Source organism: Solanum lycopersicum, chromosome 2 (genome assembly GCF_036512215.1).
Source record: "Solanum lycopersicum chromosome 2, SLM_r2.1".
Classification (NCBI taxonomy): domain Eukaryota; kingdom Viridiplantae; phylum Streptophyta; class Magnoliopsida; order Solanales; family Solanaceae; genus Solanum; species Solanum lycopersicum.
This window is the reverse complement of record NC_090801.1, coordinates 47,422,317-47,443,278: the sequence shown is the minus strand read 5'-3', so window position 1 is coordinate 47,443,278 and position 20,962 is coordinate 47,422,317. Positions and strand designations below refer to the sequence as shown.

The 20,962-nt window shown below is 33.9% G+C and overlaps 1 protein-coding gene across 2 annotated transcripts; it reads left to right on the top strand.

The window, feature by feature from the left end:
- The first annotated feature begins 3,744 nt into the window (after positions 1-3,744).
- On the top strand, positions 3,745-20,099 carry LOC101263477 (cationic amino acid transporter 4, vacuolar). 2 transcript variants are annotated; one of them, XR_739447.4, is made up of 15 exons: positions 3,745-4,009; positions 6,994-7,195; positions 7,393-7,477; positions 9,123-9,257; positions 9,371-9,489; positions 9,567-9,663; positions 10,767-10,939; positions 11,028-11,094; positions 11,422-11,580; positions 11,669-11,781; positions 11,861-11,931; positions 15,357-15,456; positions 18,180-18,292; positions 18,987-19,097; positions 19,464-19,534. XR_739447.4 is itself a non-coding variant. In XM_004231583.5 (15 exons), exons 1-15 carry the CDS (start codon positions 3,871-3,873, stop codon positions 19,773-19,775), a joined length of 1,800 nt encoding a protein of 599 aa, XP_004231631.2. In that variant the 5' UTR covers positions 3,745-3,870; the 3' UTR covers positions 19,776-20,099. The 2 variants fall into 2 exon arrangements, 1 of the variants encoding a protein (XP_004231631.2); XM_004231583.5 differs by lacking the exon at positions 18,987-19,097 and adding an exon at positions 19,625-20,099 and having other exon boundaries at positions 19,464-19,539.
- The last annotated feature ends 863 nt before the right edge of the window (positions 20,100-20,962 follow it).

Sequence of the window (20,962 nt, the reverse complement as noted above, 5' to 3'; positions counted from 1 at the left end):
ACTTTTAACTTTTAACAAAACTTGACTTTGTTGAATATTTTTGGTAAACGTGCTCATATTCGAATTCCGTCAGTGTCATTAGCTTCGAAATGTCTTTCTTTTTTTATCTAACGAGAAGGTTGGTTCATGTTTTGAGGCTTTCATTTTTGTTTGTGCCGTTACGTGTTTTAAATTTTATGTTTACGCCAAAATTTGACTTTGGTCAATATTTTTGTAAACTTGCTCGATGAGAATTTCGTTAGCGTAATTAACTCCAAAGGTCATTTTTATCTAGTAGGATGGTTGGTTTGAGTTTTGAGGCTTTCATTTTTAATGTGTGCTGTTAGGTGTTTAACATATAAATTTTAGCAAAAATTAACTTTGCTCAATATATTGATAACTACCCAGATAAGACAATTAGATGCGGAAAATCATTTTTGATGTAATAAGATAGAGGGTTTGGATTTTGAGGCTTCCGTTTTTAGTTTATGTTGTTAGGCATTTTAGCTTTAAGTTTTGGCCAAAATTTCACTTTAATCAATATTTTTGTTAATCGTGCTTGAATTGGAATTTTGTCACTGCAGTTAGCCATGTAAGTTCAGTTTTGATTTCATAGGATAGTTGGTTCGGGATTTGAGACTTATTTTTAGTTTGTGTCGTTAAGCGTTTTAACTTTTGACTTTTGGCTAAAATTTAAATTAGGTCAATTTTTTTTCGGAAAACATGTTCAAATTTGAATTTCGTCAGCGCAATTAGCTATGGAAGGTCATTTTTTATAAGATAGGTGGGTTGGATTTTGAGGTTTTCATATTCAGTTTATACCGTTAGGCGATTTAACTTTTAACTTTTGGCAAAAATTTGATTTTGCTTAGAATTTTTTGTAAATGTGCTCTGATGAAAATTTTTGTCAGTTCGATTAGTTTCGAAAGGTCGTTTTTATATCTAACAAGATGGTTGTTTCAGGTTTTGAGACTTTCATTTTCAGTTTATGTTCTTAGGCAAATTAACTTCTGGCCAAAATTTATAATTGGTCAATTTTTTTGTAAACGTGCTGAAATTAAATTTTTTGATATAATGATATGTGTCATATGGAGATTAATTTGACTTACTATCATAGATTTTGCATTGTTTCATTCAAATACGATTTATAAAATTGATAAATATTTTTGAATTTATATTCGTGTTCTTAGATTTTTAAATGCAATAAATTAATAAATATTTTACTATTGAATAATTGTCCAGTTAATAATATTTTGAGCATATTGTCAATCAATTACTAAGCTAACATTGAACTTGAATGATATATTACCAATAAACTAACAATCAATTAGTAAATTTATTTGAAAAATAAATAATCATACTAAAGTATTTAAATTTATTACAAATAAGGGTTTTGTGGTGTAGTGATAAGTACTCCTGCATTTTAACAAAAGGTCTAAGGTTTAATTTCCGTTGAATACATAATCATCTTTGCTAGGGAGTGCTTTACCACCTAATGTGGGACTTTCCAGTGTGAATCCAGATTAGTCGGGCTCCAATGTGAGTATCGAACACCGGATGGAAAATTAAAAAAAATTAAATAAAGTATTTAAAATTTATTGGCAAATTACCAACACAAATTTTTTATTACTAAAATTACCAACCAAATACCAATATATGAATCGAAAAATGAAGAAAAAAATTTACTAACTCCTTTTCATTTCGTTTGTAAAGGTACTAAAGATATACTAACCAAAACTTAGTTGGTAACTTTACCAATGCAAATTTCAGAGCCATATTTTAAAATTTTGTAACAACATCTTTAGGTGTTTACGAACTGATTTTTAGTTGGTAAGTTTACCAACAAATTAAAATCAGTTGGTAATATTTACTGACGATCTTTTTAGCAACGGATTGATATAAGTTGGCATTTGGTTGGTAATTCAATTTGCCAATCGATTTGATCAATTTACCAACGATTTTTTTGTTGGTGATTGATGTTCCTTTTGTAGTGCGTAATCTTAATGCACCAATTCAAGATGTTGTAGAGGCTCCAATTGCAACGACAAAAATGGTGGTAAATGAAAATCTTTGATTTGAACATTTTTTAGCTAGACATAAAAAAATTACGGGAAAAAAAATGCTTATCTTGAACTCCAAAATGCATTAATATAACATTTATGTGAGCAACGTAATAATCTTAAAATGGTATTTATGTAATTCTTGTATAATTATATTTCATTAACGATTTCACTTTTATTTGAATGGTTCATTCACTTGTATATTATATATTATTTGTTTTTAATTAATGTTATTTAGAAATTTAGAATAGAATATAATTTTACATTAGAAAAGAATTTGAATTTTTTTTATATTACATGAATTTTTTAATAAAAGTTACTATTTCGGAAAAAAAGAATGAAGGGATTTATGTTATGAAATAAGAAAATAAGAATGAAATAGAAATAATAATATAATCTTGAGGAGAAATAATTTTTTTTAGAGAGTAAAATAGAGAATTGAGTTGGAGTTGATTGTCTGAAAAAATAGAAGCTTTTAAATTTGGAAAGTGAAATAAAGGACAAGTTGGAGATGCACTTATACAGGGTAAGACAAAAAGAAAAGACCAATTACCCACGTTCAATAAGAATTGTCTAGTACTAATCAATTTATGTGACTAACTTTGCTTTTTAGTCGATTAAAAAAATACATTTCTATATTAAGTAACAATTTAATTATAAAATGTCAATTTTATTCTTAATGAAATGAGACGGAGGATGTATTAAAAAAATTATAAATAGAAAACATTATTATATTACCTTTTGGATATGATAAATACAATATCTTTAAAAATGTAAATAAAGAAATACGTTCATTTAACCTTTTATAGTTGTCCCTAATTATTTGTCCATTTTGACGAATCAAGAAAGAACAATTTCTTTTACATATTTTACTCTCAATAGAGTATTTTGAAAATCTTAAATTTTAATGAGCAATTTTCACATATAGCAAACACAAAATTTATATTTGTATACTATAACAAAGTTTGCATAATTGCGCTCTATAACAAACATAAATATGTATCATTCGCTATACATATACAAAGAAATCAAATGTATAATTCGCTATACATATACAAAAGAAAGCAGTTGTATACAAATCAATTGTATAATTTGTGTATGTATAAAAAAAGAAAGTGATAAAGACAAATGAAAATTGGGCAGAGGAATATTTGTATCGTATAATTATAAGTTTATAGGACGAAGATATATGTATTTGCAAGTGTATATACAATTTTTATCTCACTTTATACAAACAAAAACACAATTTATACAATTCGTTTATGTTTGTATAAGCGATAGAGGCGAGGGTGGTGAGTGAGATTTGGGAGAGGGGATAGAGGAGAATGAAAATATATGTATATATACAATTTTTTCTGGCTTTATACAAATAGAAACACATTTTATACACTTGTTTTTGTATAAAAGTGGGAGAGTGAGAGAGTGAGCGAGAGAGGGAGAGTGGCGAGCGAGAGTTTGAGGGAGAGAGGCGATTGACAAATAGTTTGCTACAGGGTACAACTAAATTAAAGTATAGTTATATCGTTTAATTTAATTTATTAGTTTTTCGTTATATGTAATTTTTCTAATTTTAATTCATCAATTTTATAATTAATAAGAATAAAATGATAAATTTATTATGTCAATAGTTATTTTTTTAATATGTGTGATATCTTAAAAGTGGATAAATAATTAGAAATAGATAGAGTAATGGTAATTAGTGGTAAGGATATTAATTAATTTTACAAGTAGAGGATGAAGGGTGGGCGAGGTGTGAGACGGCAAATCTCAAAATTCGTCAACGCATTCTTCCAATTTTAAGAAATTAACAACAGCATAAACACAAGATGAGATGATGGGGAATGGCGGAGATAATAGTTCATCTGCATTTCGATGTTTGGTTAGGAGAAAGAGAGTTGATGCTGCAACCCAAACACTTGCAACTCACCAATTGGCCAGAAAACTCTCCCTTTTTGACCTTGTAGCTATTGGTAATTCTCCTTTTACTCTTTATTGGCTAACCTTTTATGCTTCATGCACTCAAACTTTCTTCATTCATCCCTTTTTTGCCAGAGCCCTGTGTATGACTGTTTCTTAAACTTTTTTTAGTTTATATAATTTGACAAATAATCTGAGTTAAATTGGACAGCCGATTGTGGGGAAGAAAATCCCTCAACTTTCGAGGACGAAAAGAGAAGAAATAGAAATGTGGGGATTGGGATTGGAATGGATATTCCATAAGCAAGCTAATCTCACCATTTTAATATATTTCTATGAGATTGTTATCTTTATCCCACCAATTATCCCACCAATCGAACGCGGGATAAAATAGTCCTTGTATTTGTCCCATGGGATAGCTTTCTCATCCTACGTACCAAACAAGAGAGTTAATTGAATGTGCAACTAAAATTGGCAACTGCTTAAAGCATTACTACTTCCTTTTTCCAAATTTTGGTCATGAGGTATACCAAGAAAATTAAGTGAGAACTAGCATGAGGTTAAGGGATTAAAAAGCCCAAAAATTTCAGCTAAAAACATGAAGGTAAAAGCTACTGCAGAAAAATGTAGATGAAGCCATACTTTAGCAATAAAATTAAAAAAACCTTTACCAATTACTCCTCTTTTCCAGCGAGTGAACCCGTGGAGACACTGTGTTTTTCTTCAATCATTTTTGGTGATTGACCAAAATTTAATTTACGTTCATAAATATGAAAAAAAAAAAGTTTATATTATGGTTCGAATGGGTGGAATGCGGATAGGAAGAATGTTGAGGAGCAAGAAAGGCTGAAAGCTTTGGTGTGGATTTGTAGCTTACTTCATGAAGCATTGAAACAAAGCAGATCATCTTTGATAGGTGGAAGACAAGGGACCAATTTTTCACATTTTTTGCTCTTATGATTTTCTTCTTCAGTGAATTGCTACATAATATGTTTCAGATGTACGTATGACACCATTGCATCATTTACATCCCAACTTGGGAAAATAGAATCTTAAGAGATCCTATATAAATTGCAAATAGAGAATTTAGCTGGATTATGAGCCAACACATTCCATGTTCGAGGAATATATACAATTTTGATTTTCTTCAAAAGAACTCATCCAATGCCATATATCCTACAAAGCTATCTATTTCCCAAAATAATATCATCTTCTCTTGTAACAAATCTTGCAAATTCTTTGCATCTGATAGTATTGAACCTTTGACCACTCTTTCCAAGGACTCTCGAATTGCTAGTGCTTTAGCATAATGACCTTCCCTACAAGTTGAATAGGGTGCCAAAGGCATGAAACAAATAACCACACATACCTGTAGTTACAGTATCAATGCTTGACTTTTCCTTTTCCCTTTGTAAAGCTGCATCAGTGAAAACAACAATTGCATCCTATGCCATAGTAATCCTTGCATCTTAAATCCTATTAGGTATACAAGTCAAACCTGCCGAAGGTTGCAAAGCGTCGTCATATACATGTAAATCTAATAAAGCCTTTATTAACTATGTCAATAGGTTCATAATTGTCACCGTTAAAACATACTTCCAAAACAACCTGCGAATGAGCCATGAGACTTGTCATAAACGACTGTGTAGGAAATTAACACAGCACCCTGACAGTCCATGCCAACATATATATATGCCTCAAATGTATACTATGACAACATGTATGGGCCCCTAACATATTATGGCAGCATGTGTATGCCCCTAACATATTATGGCAGCATGTGTATGCACCTAACATATTACGGCAACAAACGAACAATATCAACGCACCAACACAACACGAGGCCGCACCACACCACACCACACCACAATTCACTTATTAAATACTTAATAGTATTATTCACAACATAATACATCTGTGGCTGGTCAAAGACCATTAATTCTATCAAGCACACACTTTTACCAACACATGGACCAGGCAGAAAAACCACATTTTAAAAATAGGTTTGGAAAGACTGCAAGCCGTGTTTCACATTTTGCGGTATTTGAAGTCTTCTCCAGGGAAAGGTTTACTTTTTCCAGATATTATCAACTCCAAATAGAAGCTTTTGCAGACGTGGATAGGGGTGGATCTCTAGATGACAGAAGATCTATATCCGGTTACTATACACGTAGGAGGAAAACTGATCACTTGGAGAAGCAAGACGTAAAGTGTAGTTGCTAGATCAAGAACAGATGCAGAATATAGAGTTATCACCCAGAGTATTTGTGAACTTGTGGTTACAAAAGATACTAGGGAAATCAAGGTTATTTGAAATAGGGAACTTTTCGTTGTATTGTGACAATACGGCTGCAATCAGTATGACTCATAATCCAGTCCATCATGACCAAGCAAAACACGTTGAAATTGATTGACACTTCATCAAAGAAAAGTTACAAGTGGTGGCTTGAGTTCGTTTCATGTGTCATCAGAAAAGCAACTAGATGATAAGTTTACCAAAGGCCTTCTAACAAACAGACTTTCAATACACTAGTTTGCAAGTGGACATGTGTAACATCTTTGCACCAACTTGAGGGGAGTGTGGATTGATTGATTTCCTAGCTTAATATAGGAGTACTTGTTGTAATTGATTATGTAATATCTTCTTTTCTTCTTTAGTCTTAGTACTTCTTGTATAAGTATCCATTCTCATGCGATGTAAATTCATCAAGAAATACAAACAAACTTTTTCTATTTCTGGATCTTCAGATTCACTTTGTGGATCTTCTTGTGTCTGACCTTGAACTTTAGCTGAAATAATTGAGTGGTCAAATTAATTTCAAGTGTGTTTCTGACATTGTAAATGCTAATTGCCGATTTATCATTATTCAGGGGATTGAGGGCTGCATTAAAATTTGCTTATAAAAGAAAAATTAAACAGCCAATACTTTGTTCGTATACCTTCCCTTAGTTTTTCCTTGATATACTGTCATTTGGACAGTGAGCGTTGAGTTTTAAACATCACTGATCTTTGATTTGTTAAACTTACTTCTGTCAGGTGTTGGAGCAACCATAGGTGCTGGAGTCTATATTCTTGTTGGAACAGTTGCCAGAGAGCACACTGGACCGTCTCTCACTATTTCCTTCTTTATTGGTGGATTAGCGGCTGCTCTTTCTGCATTTTGTTATGCAGAGCTTGCGTGTCGCTGCCCATCTGCTGGAAGTGCATATCATTACTCATATGTCTGCATTGGAGAAGGGTAAAGAAGAAATTTCTTATCATGTGAAATCTATGCATATCGTTACTCCACATATTGATTGGTGGAAATGAAAATAATCGCAAAGGCAATTTATTCAGAGTCTGTTGTATAGTCAATCCTGAAAATCAATCTTTATGGTTTCTCTCCATAATAGGATATTTCAGTCTGTAACCACTAGAAAATGTTACTCTACTCAGGGTCGCATGGCTAATTGGTTGGGCTTTGATCCTGGAATACACTCTTGGTGGTGCAGCTGTCGCTCGTGGCGTAGCACCCAATTTGGTGGGGTAGAATGTCTTTATTAATTTTTTCTTTTTGTATAAACTGGGTCTTTCTGCTTTCCCTCTTATGATTAGAAATTACTTTTCTCTTCTCTTATTTATTTGATTTGTTAGTTATTTATCTGAACCGTTTTTATTATTCTTCGAGGGAACATTTGGTTGGTGAACAAGTTATACTGGAATTATAATGTGATGATTAAATAATGACAGGATTATTTAGTGTATGCACTTTTATTGGTATATGTTTGGTTCATTGGATTAAAAATAGGATATTGTTGGATATAGTGTTAAACATGTGTTAAGTAAAAAATACAGTTCATTTGGACTAAAAATAGGATAGAGGTTTCACAAGTCACCTTCAAACAAAAGTAATTTTCCAATTTCATGATAATTTGAGACAAAAATTAATATCCTTAGACGTAGAGATATCTCGATAGCATCAACCGTTAAGTAATGTGCGATCATCTCATCTAAAAGTTTAAACTGTTAGAGAAAGCACGTACTTAATTATGTCTTCAACATGCCTCCTCAAATATAGGTTTGATTCTTCTTTCATGTGTCGAACATGTGAAAATTCTTTATAATAATTGTTGGCGGTGAAACTCGAATCTTGGACCTCTGTCTGCTCTATTACTATCTTGTGCCTGTCGGATTTTTTCAGTGGGTCAAGCACGTGAGAATTTTATTTTGATAATGGATGGTGATGAAGACTCGAACTAGAACAACAGCCTGCATGTCTTCAAACATTTCTCCTCTCTTTATCATATAGGGTGAAATCCCTGAGTCTATCAAACTAGATTTAGCTGTAAAAGGATGGGAACTTTAGCTTCTCAAGTGAAAGAAGCTGAGACATGGTCTTGGACAAAGAAGAAGAAGTTACTTCTTCAATTTCTTTAATACATATGACATAGTTTACGTATATGCAAACCTCTTCTCTGCCGGTTATACTAGGCTAAAATTACTTCATGTGTATCATCCAATTGAAGAATGTACCTGCACTTTTTTTTATAACATCTGCCACCGCCATACAATACCCAAAAAAACTGTTATATTTGAGAGTGTTCCACTGCTATGCAATTTCAAATTTTCAAAATGACAATCAGATTTATCAGGCTGAACCTGTAAACTATCCAATAATTGAAGAAGCTTAACCATATTTTTCATTTCTCAATCAATTATGATTCCTTCTAAATTTCACATCCCTGCCTTGATTATTTCTGCATTACTCATCGGGGCCTGCTATTTTATGCATTACTCATTTCTCAGAAGAGTATCTCCCAGCCAATCATCATACCAGAAAATTATTTTATTTCTACACCCTAGCTCTAACTGGATCAGTTCCTTGAGCTCCTCCAATAATCTTTCTTATATTCTTCCACAGACCACAGCTACGAGGGAACTAAGCAGGATTAGTAGACCATAAATTGCTGGTACCATTTGTAATCTGTACAATTTTCTTCCAGTAAGGAATTTCCTCTTGAGTATTACTCCACAATCACTTGAAAAAGGCCTTTGTTCAGCAATTATAATTTTCAATACTCAATCCAACCCTCCCTCCCTCTCTTTTTTGCTTTGGGACACAGTTCCCCACTTCACTGGATGAAAGGCTTTTCTTAACCATTAATAAGTACTATTTTCATTTACAGGCTTCGTTCTTTGGTGGTGTAGATAAGCTGCCCTCAATTTTGGCTCGTCAAACCATTTTTGGTATAGTAGTAGACCCCGGTGCTGCAATCTTAGTTGTCATTATCACTGCCTTATTATGCACTGGAATCAAGGAGGTGCATCCTTTACTCACTAAAAGAACTTCTGTTCAATTTCCTATATCTACTGTCTAACTTGTCTTCAACTGCACTGTCATTGTACTCCTGCAACTGGAAAATATCATATGCAGAGTTCCCTTGCGCAAGCCATAATTACAACTGTCAATATTAGTGCGTTAGTATTTATCATCTTAGCTGGTGCATACCTGGGATGTAAGACTGGGTGGCCAGGTTATGAAGTCTCTAGTGGGTAAGTGGCTCTTTGTATATGCTTTTACTGTCTTACATACCACCAGCATTGGACTGATGCATTTCTTGAGTTTCTAGGTACTTCTCTTTTGGAGTAAATGGGCTGTTGGCTGGCTCTGCCACAGTCTTCTTTTCATACATTGGTTTTGATATAGTTGCTAGCACAGCTGAGGAGGTATTAGCTGCACATCATTAAAGGCCTACAGTTTCCTTCACTAGTTTTCATGGTTTCCACATGAGAAAAGTTGATTTATTTATTCATTTTTTTATTAGAGTGCATATGATGATAATACAAGTTGTTCTAATCATTCTTGAATGAAATTTCTGCACCCAATTCGTAATTTCTGTATTGCATAAATCTATGATTTCTCTCCAAACCTCATATTCTCTGTTACAAAGTTGTTTTCTTCCTATCTGCTTAAGCCTTGATGGCAGAATTACCAAGTATTTGAGTATGTAAACTATGTGGTGGATACACTAACAAATAAGCCTTCCACATCACCCAATTCTTCTTCATTGAGGTACTTCAATGAAGCAATATATCTATGGTGGGAGGTAGCTGGTACCTGATGGAATAGTGGTGTACACAAGCTGGCCTGAGACCACTGCCATGAAAAAAACATGGTTATACGGCTTATGCAGATAAATTACTTGCCTATACACTCTCATCCTAGAGTCTACTAATTTATTTTTAATCAAAGCCACATTGTTCTTTCTTCTATTAATAATAAAACATTCTGTGACGGCGACACCGTGATATTTGAGACCTTAGTCTCTATCCTACTTTTAGCCGTCTCGCATACTTCCTCATCCAAGAACTTCCTCCCTGATTTCTACCTCACCTGGTAAGATAATATTCTCCTCTCTTGCTCTTCTCACTAAAATCATAATTTCTCCCATGCTCGAACTCCAAATGTCTTTTGCATCATACAATTCCTCTTCTTCTTCTTTTTTGGGATAGATATTGATTAACTATCATCGTATCATCAATAGACATCCAATAAAAGAATTTTGTGCTGCAATATCTAGGATAATCGGACGATGCTATGAGTTTGTAGATACATGTTTTCTGAAAGAATCACTAGTGTAGAATATTTAATTATTGTGATCTTCTCTTCATTTGTATGGCATGTTTAAATATTTTTCATCTTTTTTGTTGACTTAAAAGTTGCTGTTTTTCTGGATTCTGTATGACTGAATCTCAAGAATAGGACAGAGTTGCATCAATATATTTTTATTGCAAGTAAAACACGGACTTACTTACAATTGACGTAATAGGTAAAGAACCCTCAACGTGACATGCCTCTTGGTATAGGGATTGCAGTATCCATATGTGTCATATTGTATATGCTGGTATCAGCTGTTATTGTTGGTTTAGTTCCATACTACGCATTGGACCCTGATACACCAATTTCCTCTGCTTTTGCAGGCTATGGCATGGAATGGGCTGTGTAAGTTTGTTACATAACCTACAGCTTAATATTCTCAATATGTACGTTTTAGGTTTTGTTTGAACTTGATTCTTTTGATGGCTTGCAGTTACATTATAACAGCTGGAGCTGTGACTGCTCTTTGTGCAAGTCTTATTGGTGCAATTATTCCACAGGTATTAACCATATGATTATATTTAGTTACATGCAACTTGAACCAAGTTGCTTCAAGGAAACAAGACCAAGTAGGTTCGCAAATAACGAAGAGCAGCAAAGTCATTCTGACAACCTAAAAATCTTTTACAATCTTGAGCAAGTATAGAGCTGGATTAAATTTTTATTAAACAGAGACTGACTTGTCAGAAGGATTTTTTTTTAATCAAACTGAGGAAAAAATGATGCATTTTGAAACAGAGAGAATCTTTTCTCTCTCTTGGGATAAAATCCATCTCTCTTTCTCCCTAGATAACAATTCCCTCTTTCTCTCTGTGGCAAACAAATAGCCTCGAATACTGATGGCAATGGCTAGGGATGGATTGCTGCCATCATTTTTTTCAGACATTAGTAGGCACACTCAAGTTCCTGTCAAGGGCACCATAGCAACTGGCATCTTCATTGCAATCCTAGCCTTTTTTATGGATGTCTCTCAGCTAGCGGGAATGGTAAGCTACAAGTAGGAAGATTTCCATGAGTAAAAGAATGTTTGGGAAAATTCAAAGAGAAGTTAGAAAATTTGGCTTCTTTTTGCAGGTTAGTGTTGGCACATTGCTCTCATTCACCATAGTTGCTCTTTCAATCTTGATACTTAGATATGTTCCACCAGATGAACTGCCTTTCCTGCCATCTGACCAGCAATTGAATGTGTGAGTATCATTTGCACAATGACAATAAACTTATGATTTGTTGAGAAGAAGCTGAAGCTCTTCAAAATTCTTGTAACAGTTGTGGTCGACATCGAGATGCTTTTGAAACAGATATGGCTGGTAGGCCTCTTCTTCAGAATGTAGCTCAAGGTATCCTTCTCATGTTATTGATTGTTCAGTGAAAAGTTTGTTTCGAGTTTGATGGTTTGTGGCATACTGTGAGCATGTAGAGACATGCCAGATAATATATTGGTTTGCATGCAATTACTTATGTCTTTTTTGTTGAAAGCTTTCTCAAAATTGTGTGACAATTACCTTGCTGCTTAGAATATAATATGCTTCATTGGAATTCATTTTATTATAAAGTTATCTGTAGGAGAGAACTTGTCTTGCCTTATTTGATGGTTCTAGCTTGAAAGCTTGTCCTTTTTATCTCAGTTTGTCTGCCACCTAGCCTTTCAAGGTTCTCTAAGAAGTTCATTATTCTTCCCCAAAAAATCTCTGTATTTTTCTGAAAATATTTTCTTTTAGTCATATGACATCTGAACCCTTTAAAAACTGAAAATGTGCTTTGCGTATCCAAGTGCGTGCACTTCTATATGGTCTCTCTATTTCTATTTTTTCTTTCCTTTCTTTAAAGATGTAGCAACAAGAATGTAAACAAGCTTTCAAGCTAGAACCATCAAATAAGGCAAGACAAGTTCTTTCCTACATGTGCTTTGCGTATCCAAGTGCGTGCACTTCTATATTGTCTCTCTATTTCTATTTTTTCTTTCCTTTCTTTAAAGATGTAGCAACAAGAATGTAAACCAACTCGTTTACCAATGTTTGTGCTCATCAGAAAGAATCTATAAGATTTCTCAAGACAACTAAGTTTCCACTTGATGATGTTCTCTCAGATGTACCTATACTCTCTTCCCTAAGCATAATGCTAACAAAGTGTAGGAGCTACCTTGCATTTCCTTATGATTGTGTGGGGAGTGTCTTCTGGATCAGGCTTTATCTAAGTTATTCGGAGTTCAGACTCTTCACTTCCGGTACCGCATCCGTGTCGACACGGCATGGGTGTGGGATCCATATCCGATTTGCCGGCACAGAATCTGCTGGGACTTAATTGGAAGGTTCGGAATAGGCTTACGACCTGAAATTTGGAAAAAAAATTCGGGAAAAGTCGCCAGAAAGCTAGCTGCCTCACTGTACTCTAATTTTGGTGATCGGAGGAAATTTAGAACTGGTAGCCATAAGCTTGGAATGTTCCAGCCCCTAACAGAACTTTTTTTCTTCAAAAGGAACTAGCTGGAAGGAGATTGTGTTGTGGATAACCAACCAAGATAGAGAAAACTCAACCTCCTTGATAAAAATAGAGCCATAGTATTTCGAGGGAGATAATAACTAACCTAAAAAAGGCAGCAAGGACTCCGATACCATGAAAAATTTTCAAGAAGGACAAACTTCATTGTTTTTCTTGATGAATATACAACCCATGAGAATGGGTACTCCTCGTGGGTACTTAAACTGTTATACAATGAGTCTACTACGACCGAAGGAAAGACAATATCACATAATCAGTTACATCCAATACAATAACATTCTACTCCTTTAATTAAGCTATTGGTATCAATCAACAATATATTCTCCTGTTATCATCACTATTGGTTGCCTGAAATCCTGTTTCGATGCTGTAACAGGATCTATGCTGTCCTTGTTAACTGCACCCTCTAAAGATCTTTCAATAGAGTGAGCATTTAAATACATTGATACTGTACATTAAAAGATCATCAAGGATTCCCAATTCTGCGATCATCAAAACTCATTTCTTTTTCAGCCATCAAAAAAATGGTTTTCTCAATTCTGCTGGATACCTGCAAATCAGAAAACAATATTAGTGATCAAAGTGATCTCCATTATCCTCCCATAGGATTTGAACATGATTATGTGAACTGTCTCTCCATTCATTGCTTAGTCTTCTCATGTTCTGCATGATCTAACCCTTAGATAGGGCTCATTCGACTTGTTACTGTGAATCAACCTCCTCCCCTGTACTTCCAGCTTCTGGAAAGAGCCATTATATCTTAATGTTCAAAGCCAAATTAGCCAGGTAATCAGCTATATTATTTCCTTCTCTTCACACATGTTCCACAGCCACATACCTATTGCCTGTGATTCTCCATATCTCCTCCATCATACTAGGGGTGGACATTTGGTATTTGGTTCCGTAATTTTAATGTTTGGTTTCAGTAATTAGGTAATAGTTAATTGAAAGAAGATACCAAATGCCAAACTTTGAGTCTGGTAAAGATCAAACTTCGGTATTGAAGAGAAGATATTTTGATAGGATATATTCATAGTTTGTCCAACGTTTGACATGTTAGCTTTTAATTATGGAGGTTTGATCTCCACTCTCAAGACTTAACATTATGAATTTGGCATCACAGGTCAATCAAGATGTTCAAATCACTCGATGATGTTACCCATTATAGGGTAAAAAATTCATCAGTTGGGCGTTTGGTATTTGGTTCGGTATATCTGATGTTCGGTTTTGGTAATAATTAGTAATTAAAACAGATACCAAATTCTGAACTTCCAAAGTTCGGTCTAGTGTGGCAAATAAACTTCGGTATGGTTATTCGGTGATTCATACCCACCCCTAATTATCCAAGACCCCTGTTACCTTCTAAAAGAAGCTTCAACCCATGGTTCCAATGAACTAATGGTATTCCTAGTTTCTGCGCCTTCCCTAGATGTATTTTTTTTCCAGAGGTCTGTTGCTTCCCATATCTCCTTTCTGTACAGTTGCCTCTTGGATTTTGTCACTGATCTTCCCTTTATTCCCTCTGTTGTGTTCCACATTCCACCTTTCTCTTCCATTTATGTTCTCTACAACCTTCCTGACTTTAGTGTCTTAGCCTGCATTTACTTATCCTCGATAGGTTTCTTCCCTTCAATAGTGTCTCTTGCATACTCCTTTCTTCTTCCTCCTCCCTTCTTGGACGAAGCTCGGGACGGAAGGATCCGACATCTCTCCATATCATGGCCCTTGAATTTGCAGTGTAACAGTATTTTGGTAAGTAATCTGTTGTCGGGCTTTTCTCTTAGGAAGTTATAGTATTTAATGGTGTGATGGTCTTATAGGACTTACTTAAGTAGATGTAAAGCTTATAAAGAGAAATGGATAGGAGAGAATGTGTTCCTACTTTTATGGATAGTTGGCTGGTGTTTTTTTCTTTTTTTGATCAGGCAGATAGCTGATGAATTTCTTGACAGATTGATGCTAAACAGTTGTGAATCGTGGCATTGTTTTTGGGCATATTAATTAAATGATTGTTATTTATAAAAAAGAGGGGGGAGGGAAAGAGAGAGATGAGCTGCAAAGCATCTTTATTCATCAAGTTTCCCGTTGTCCTCGTGATTATTTGAGCGATGGTTTCCTTGCTTCTCATAAGACTGGGCATTGTTGGTGCTTATCCAAATTATGATTGAGAAACAAATGCTATTTCAGATGAATTTTCTGTGAGTTACATTTTCTAAATGAATTTCATATCTTTTAGTGGTGCGTAATTTTGTATATTTTCAAGATAAACTCAGGAGAAGAAAACTTGCTGCTTGGAGTATTACCATGGTATGCTTTGGAGTTATTGTAGTGGTAGCTGCTATTTCCACTGAAGGTCTATCCAGGTAAGGAAATTAGTTTCAAGTCTTCGATAAAATAATTGTCAAACAAATGTACAATGTTCTTTTCTTATATATATATATTTTTTGCTTCTGAGATTAAAGCATATAATGGTGGTTATAAAAAAATTGAAGTATAGATGGCTTCCTGACTGAAACATCTTGAGTCTCAAATTTATGGATCACAAAAAAATTAACGTATCATCCAAAGGTTCCTATTTTTAGAAATTCTGGAATGCTGTCTGATATAGACCATTTGCGGGTGTTACGCCTTGCCCGTGCTGCTTGAATGACTTCCCAGGTTAGGAGCATCTTTGGAGCCTGGAAAGCTCGTCCCACATTATGAACCCATGGTATAGCAAACAGTAGAGAATAATCCAGAAACTTTTGTTTCCTTAGAATGATGGTTTGAAGGGCTTCGGTGAGGGACGTTCTTGGCAAAGATTGGACGTCTTTGTATTAGACCTCACTCACTTTATTCAAGTTGGAGACCAAAAGCCAGAAGGATATGGGGGCATATCAGTTCTGTGGGTGATGACAATGGTGGTTGATGATTTAGCTTTTTCTGTTCCAATATGGGTAGAGTCAATCCCAAGGGTAGAAAGAAATCGTCAGATTATTAGTCGAGTGGTAACAGGTGCAGTGGTGGAGCCAGAAATTTCACAAAGGGTGTTCAAGAATAGCACAAGTAACTTTTTTTTTGATGAATGGGTGTACTGAAAATTTTAAAATCAAACTACGTAATATTAATAATTAAAGGATAGATTTACCCCCGAACTATCATAAATGGTATGCAAATACCCTCCGTCATATTGTTGGGACATTGGTGCCCTGCAGTCCAAAACTAGAGCATATATACTCTCACGTGTCCCTATTTGGTCTTCCATTAGATTGAAGGGCTTATATGCTCTAGTTTATGGACTGTAGGGGCACCGATGTCCCAAAAGTATGACGGAGGGTATTTGCATACAATTTATGATAGTTCGGGGGTATATTTGTGCTTTTTCCCATAGAATTTCTTTTATGAATAAATGTACCAAAAATTTTAAAGTCAAACTGCATAATATTTAGCTTTAATGTACATATTTAATTTAATATAAAGTGATAGTATAGAGCAGAAAAAAGGAGAAATTTTAGCATATAATGAAATCATTTTAGGCTTCAAGCGGTGACGACAATAACAATGAGACCCGAAAAATAAAGAGTAGAATCGAACGAGTTTTTAAAATTAAAATTTTATATGGAACCTTTTTCGCTTTTAGTAGCTTATTAACTTCAAATTAAATAACAACTTTTAGATTTTATTTAAAATTTTAATTAAGAAGAAATTAGACCAAAATATTATGGATCTTTATAGGGAAAAGAACACTTGTATCCCAAAAAGGGTAACTTATTACAAGCGGCTACCCCCTTACTTTCAAACCTATCTGTTTTTGACGACTAATGGACATTTATTGCTTTATTCCATCAAAGTATATATATACTATTATACTCTGATGGTTACCAAAGAAGAAGAAACAGTACTTCAATGAAATAACTTGCCTCCGAACTTGAATTTACCAATGGTGGGTGGCATTGGATAGAAGACTCGAAGTCTTTTAATTTGGTATGGAATGGGACACATAACTATTCATATTCTAGGAGATATACTCTATCAAAGTTTCACCCAAGTAAAAACTTGTACCAAAACTCAATCATAAAGAAGCTTTCAGTTCAACTTTGTGCTAGAGGATTTTCTAATCTTAATTTATCTCGAAAGCTATTCCCATACTAAAGAATTAACCGTAAGACTTATGCACAAGTAGAAATCATGGGGTTCGGGTCTATACTATGGAGAATGATTTGGGCCTTAGTTTAGAATTTCTGGGGTGTTACAATAGGCTATAGCAGGTTCCATGGAGTTGAGCACACAAGCAATCACCACTGAGTTTTCTGACCTCCCGGCATTCATGCTTAGGTCTGCTGGTTCCGTTTTTCTTATTTTTCCAGTTAGGTGCTCAAGTTTCCTCAGACCATCAATTACCAAATGGACAGATTGCACCAATTCCAAAAAATTCTTGCCGATCAGCCTATGAGAAATGAGCTGAAAGTACAAATGAGGAATCATCTTGGTTCATCGTTGTCTCAGCTGGAACTTCGTTAGATAACTCTAGACTTATTGATGTTGCTGAGTGACGTTACCCGACAAATGCAGTTTAACAGCACAAGACAAAGCTGCTCTCATATCATGTCAGTTTTGATACCATAAATGCTCTATTCTGTTCATCTATAGAGGTAAAAACTTATAGACAAGAGAAAAAAAGATTTGAAAGCTAGTCTCTTAATTCTAGGAGATTTGAGTTTCAAGGGATGATTTCAGCCTGATTTTATTTTCTAGAAATCTTCACAACCAAGCAAATCTGATGAATCCATGTAGATCCAACAAATCCAATTTTATCGCTGTCGATCATAATCGGCTCTTCACAAATCAACAGAATTTTATAAGATGTTTTAATCATATGACATGATCGTAGATTACGGGGTGTTAGAATACTAGTACCTTTATAGGTGAACAAAGCTGTACTTTAAGCTTAAGAGTTGATTTCTGATGGCTGCACAATATTTTCCTTTAGAGTTTATTCATCTTCCCAGATTAAGTATGTTTGTTACATAACGTTCTCTCTTTTTCACCTCTTCAGTTTTTGCCCATTTCTGGTATTTTTAACCCTATAAATTGCTCACTATGTCAGCATTCTGTGCTTTATATTGAGTGGAATCGGTGGTATGCTTGTAATCTGCTGTTTGACTGTGCTCAATTCTATTGATCAAGCTGGCACTAAGGAGAGTTTCACGAAACCGGGAGGTATTGCTAAAGTTCTGTAATATTTGCAGTCATTATTACATGTTACTCACTGTATGAACATGCATAACTCCTTTACTTGGAAATATATGTAGTCTACTGGAAAAAACAGGCTTCATTATACTAGATAAAATATGTTTTTATGACATGGAACTTAATTTTGTTAAACAATACTCCACCCGTTCCATTTTATGTGGCACCTTTTGACTTGGCACGGTGTTTCAAGAAAAGAAAAAAAGACTTTTGAAACTTGTCGTCCAAAACAATCCTTAGATATTTGTGTGGCTGAGAATCATTTCATCAAAGGTAAAAGGGGAATTATAAAGTTAAATTATTTCTAATAGTAAAGTGACATTCTTTTTGGGTCGGACTAAAAAGGAAAGAGTGCCACATATAGCAGGACAGAGGGAGTAGTAATACTCAGAATTTCACGCTTCCACTGAACTTGCCTTCTCTTGCAATGGATTTAAAATTTGTATGCATTCAATATTCTAGGTGGCCTTTCTGGGACTAGCCAAATGAGTTCTTCACAGGATGCCTGTAAATTTTGTTCATTCAGTTATACTAGATAAAGTGTGTTTTTACTAATTGGAACTTTATCGTGTTAAAGAATAGTTAAGACTCAGATTTTCACACTTCCTCTACACTTACTTTCTCTTGCAATGGAATTGAAGTTTATATGCATTCAATATTCTAGGAGGCCTTTGGGGACTAGCCAAATGAGTTCTTTACAGGCTGCCTGAAAATTTTGTTCATTCATTACAACACTGTGTTCTTTTATCGATGAAAATTGAGCTTTCGGCACCTGGTGCGTCACTTTGTTTTTCAATCCTTTTAGCATCGATCTTTTTTAGATAATCTTGACTATTAGATGTTATTCATGGATTGAAATATGATCACCATTACAGTGCTTGATAAGAAAAAAAAATACGAAGAATGATTGTTTGCAGTGCATCCTGCTGGAAAGAAGTTTTTAACTTGGTTCTATTTCTAAAATATCTCACACTTTTAAATGTATTTCGTACTCCCTTGATTCATATCAAACAAGCAGTAGAGAGAGCATACTAAAGAATTTGGACACGAATTCTGTTACTATTTTGCATACTATTGGCTGATTTTGTCCTAAAAGTGCATCACAATGTCATTGAAGCATCTCCAATCTGTTGTCTTTCAGGTTTCATGTGTCCATTTGTGCCTTTCCTACCTGTAGCCAGTGTTCTTATAAATACATACTTGTTATTAAATATTGGGTAAGTCCTCATATTCCTTTTCTTATCTCAAGAACTAGTGAGCTTGTCAAATATGCATGCGAATTACTAAAAATGCTAACTGCAGAGCTCAAACGTGGATACGTGTTTTGATATGGCTTGGTGTGGGAGTTATCATATACATATTTTATGGCAGAGGACATAGCTTGTTGTTTGATGATGTTCGAAGGCCTATTACACATACTGATGATGATCATGCAGATGCAACATTATCTTAGGTTAATCTCATGTATCAATTCTGTACGTTACCAGGCATGAACCTTGGCTGTAGAATACTGAAAAGTACCATATACTTGTGAACTTATTGTAAGATAGAAAAATTGCAGAAGTCATGATGCTGAGAGCCATATAATGTGGTGTATATAATCATTCAAATTGCCTCTAGTTAATTGAGGCCTGCTGATAGCATTATCTTGTATTTTGCTGATATAGATGGAGTTGCTTCATAAGTTTAGGATGAATAAAGTTAAAGTGTAATATTTTCTGTACTATAGACCAGACTATAATAATGTTAATGATAAAAGCTAAGAAGTACTTGGTTAGCATGTTTTTTTTTTCTTTAGTAGAACAAAAGGACTCGAAGAGAAATTGATAATACATTTGTCATAAATTCCAATAAAACATAATAAGAATATTTTTGGTTTTTTATTGCATTGTCACTTCTATTAATGCTTGTAAATAACTATTTATGTACTCCCTGTCACTTTTATTTATCATGTAACGCTTTTTAAAGTCAAATTGATTAATTTTTAAAGTTAAATTAAATTACATTAATTCGATATTTTAAACAAAAGAATTGGATATTCAAAAACTATATGGAAAGTACTATAAATTGCAATTTTTTGCATATCAATATAATGAAAAAATACATCTTAAAGTATTAGTCAAATTTTATATAGTTCGATTATAAAAATGGAAATCATGACAAATAATAATGGACCAAGAGAGTATAATTTAAAGAAATGAAGTTTACCCTTGGATTAAGCCTAATGACAACACAGGAGAAAGACATGTGGCAGATCTAGGACAAAGTTAGTTATTATTTGTTTTAAATTTCTATTTTTTTTAAAAAAAATAATCAGTTTTGATAGTTTTTTCATTTTACAAATTTTTATAGTTATTTTAATTTTTATAATTTGTTTCTAAAATTTGAATTTTGACAATTTTTAAATGATAATGATGGTTATCTATTTAATCTAATTTTTAAAGTGTTCTAAATCTGTAAAAGAGATTTTCTCAAAAAAAAAAACAAAAAACATCCCAACTATTAGGAAAAAGCAGTAAAATATAAGGATAATATTAAAAAGAAAAAAATATATTTAAAAGTTTCATATTTCATAAAACTTAATTACGGTATTGCATCAGTAGTCTATGTAATAAATTGAGTAAAAATTAAACAAAAAGT

Excerpts from the sequence above, each read along its gene's own strand:
- LOC101263477 (XM_004231583.5), top strand. The coding sequence starts at position 3,871 with ATGATGGGGAATGGCGGAGATAATAGTTCATCTGCATTTCGATGTTTG. Across the intron at positions 9,490-9,566 it reads GGTTATGAAGTCTCTAGTGG|GTACTTCTCTTTTGGAGTAA; the intron begins GTAAGTGGCTCT and ends TTGAGTTTCTAG. Across the intron at positions 15,457-18,179 it reads TCCACTGAAGGTCTATCCAG|CATTCTGTGCTTTATATTGA; the intron begins GTAAGGAAATTA and ends TCACTATGTCAG.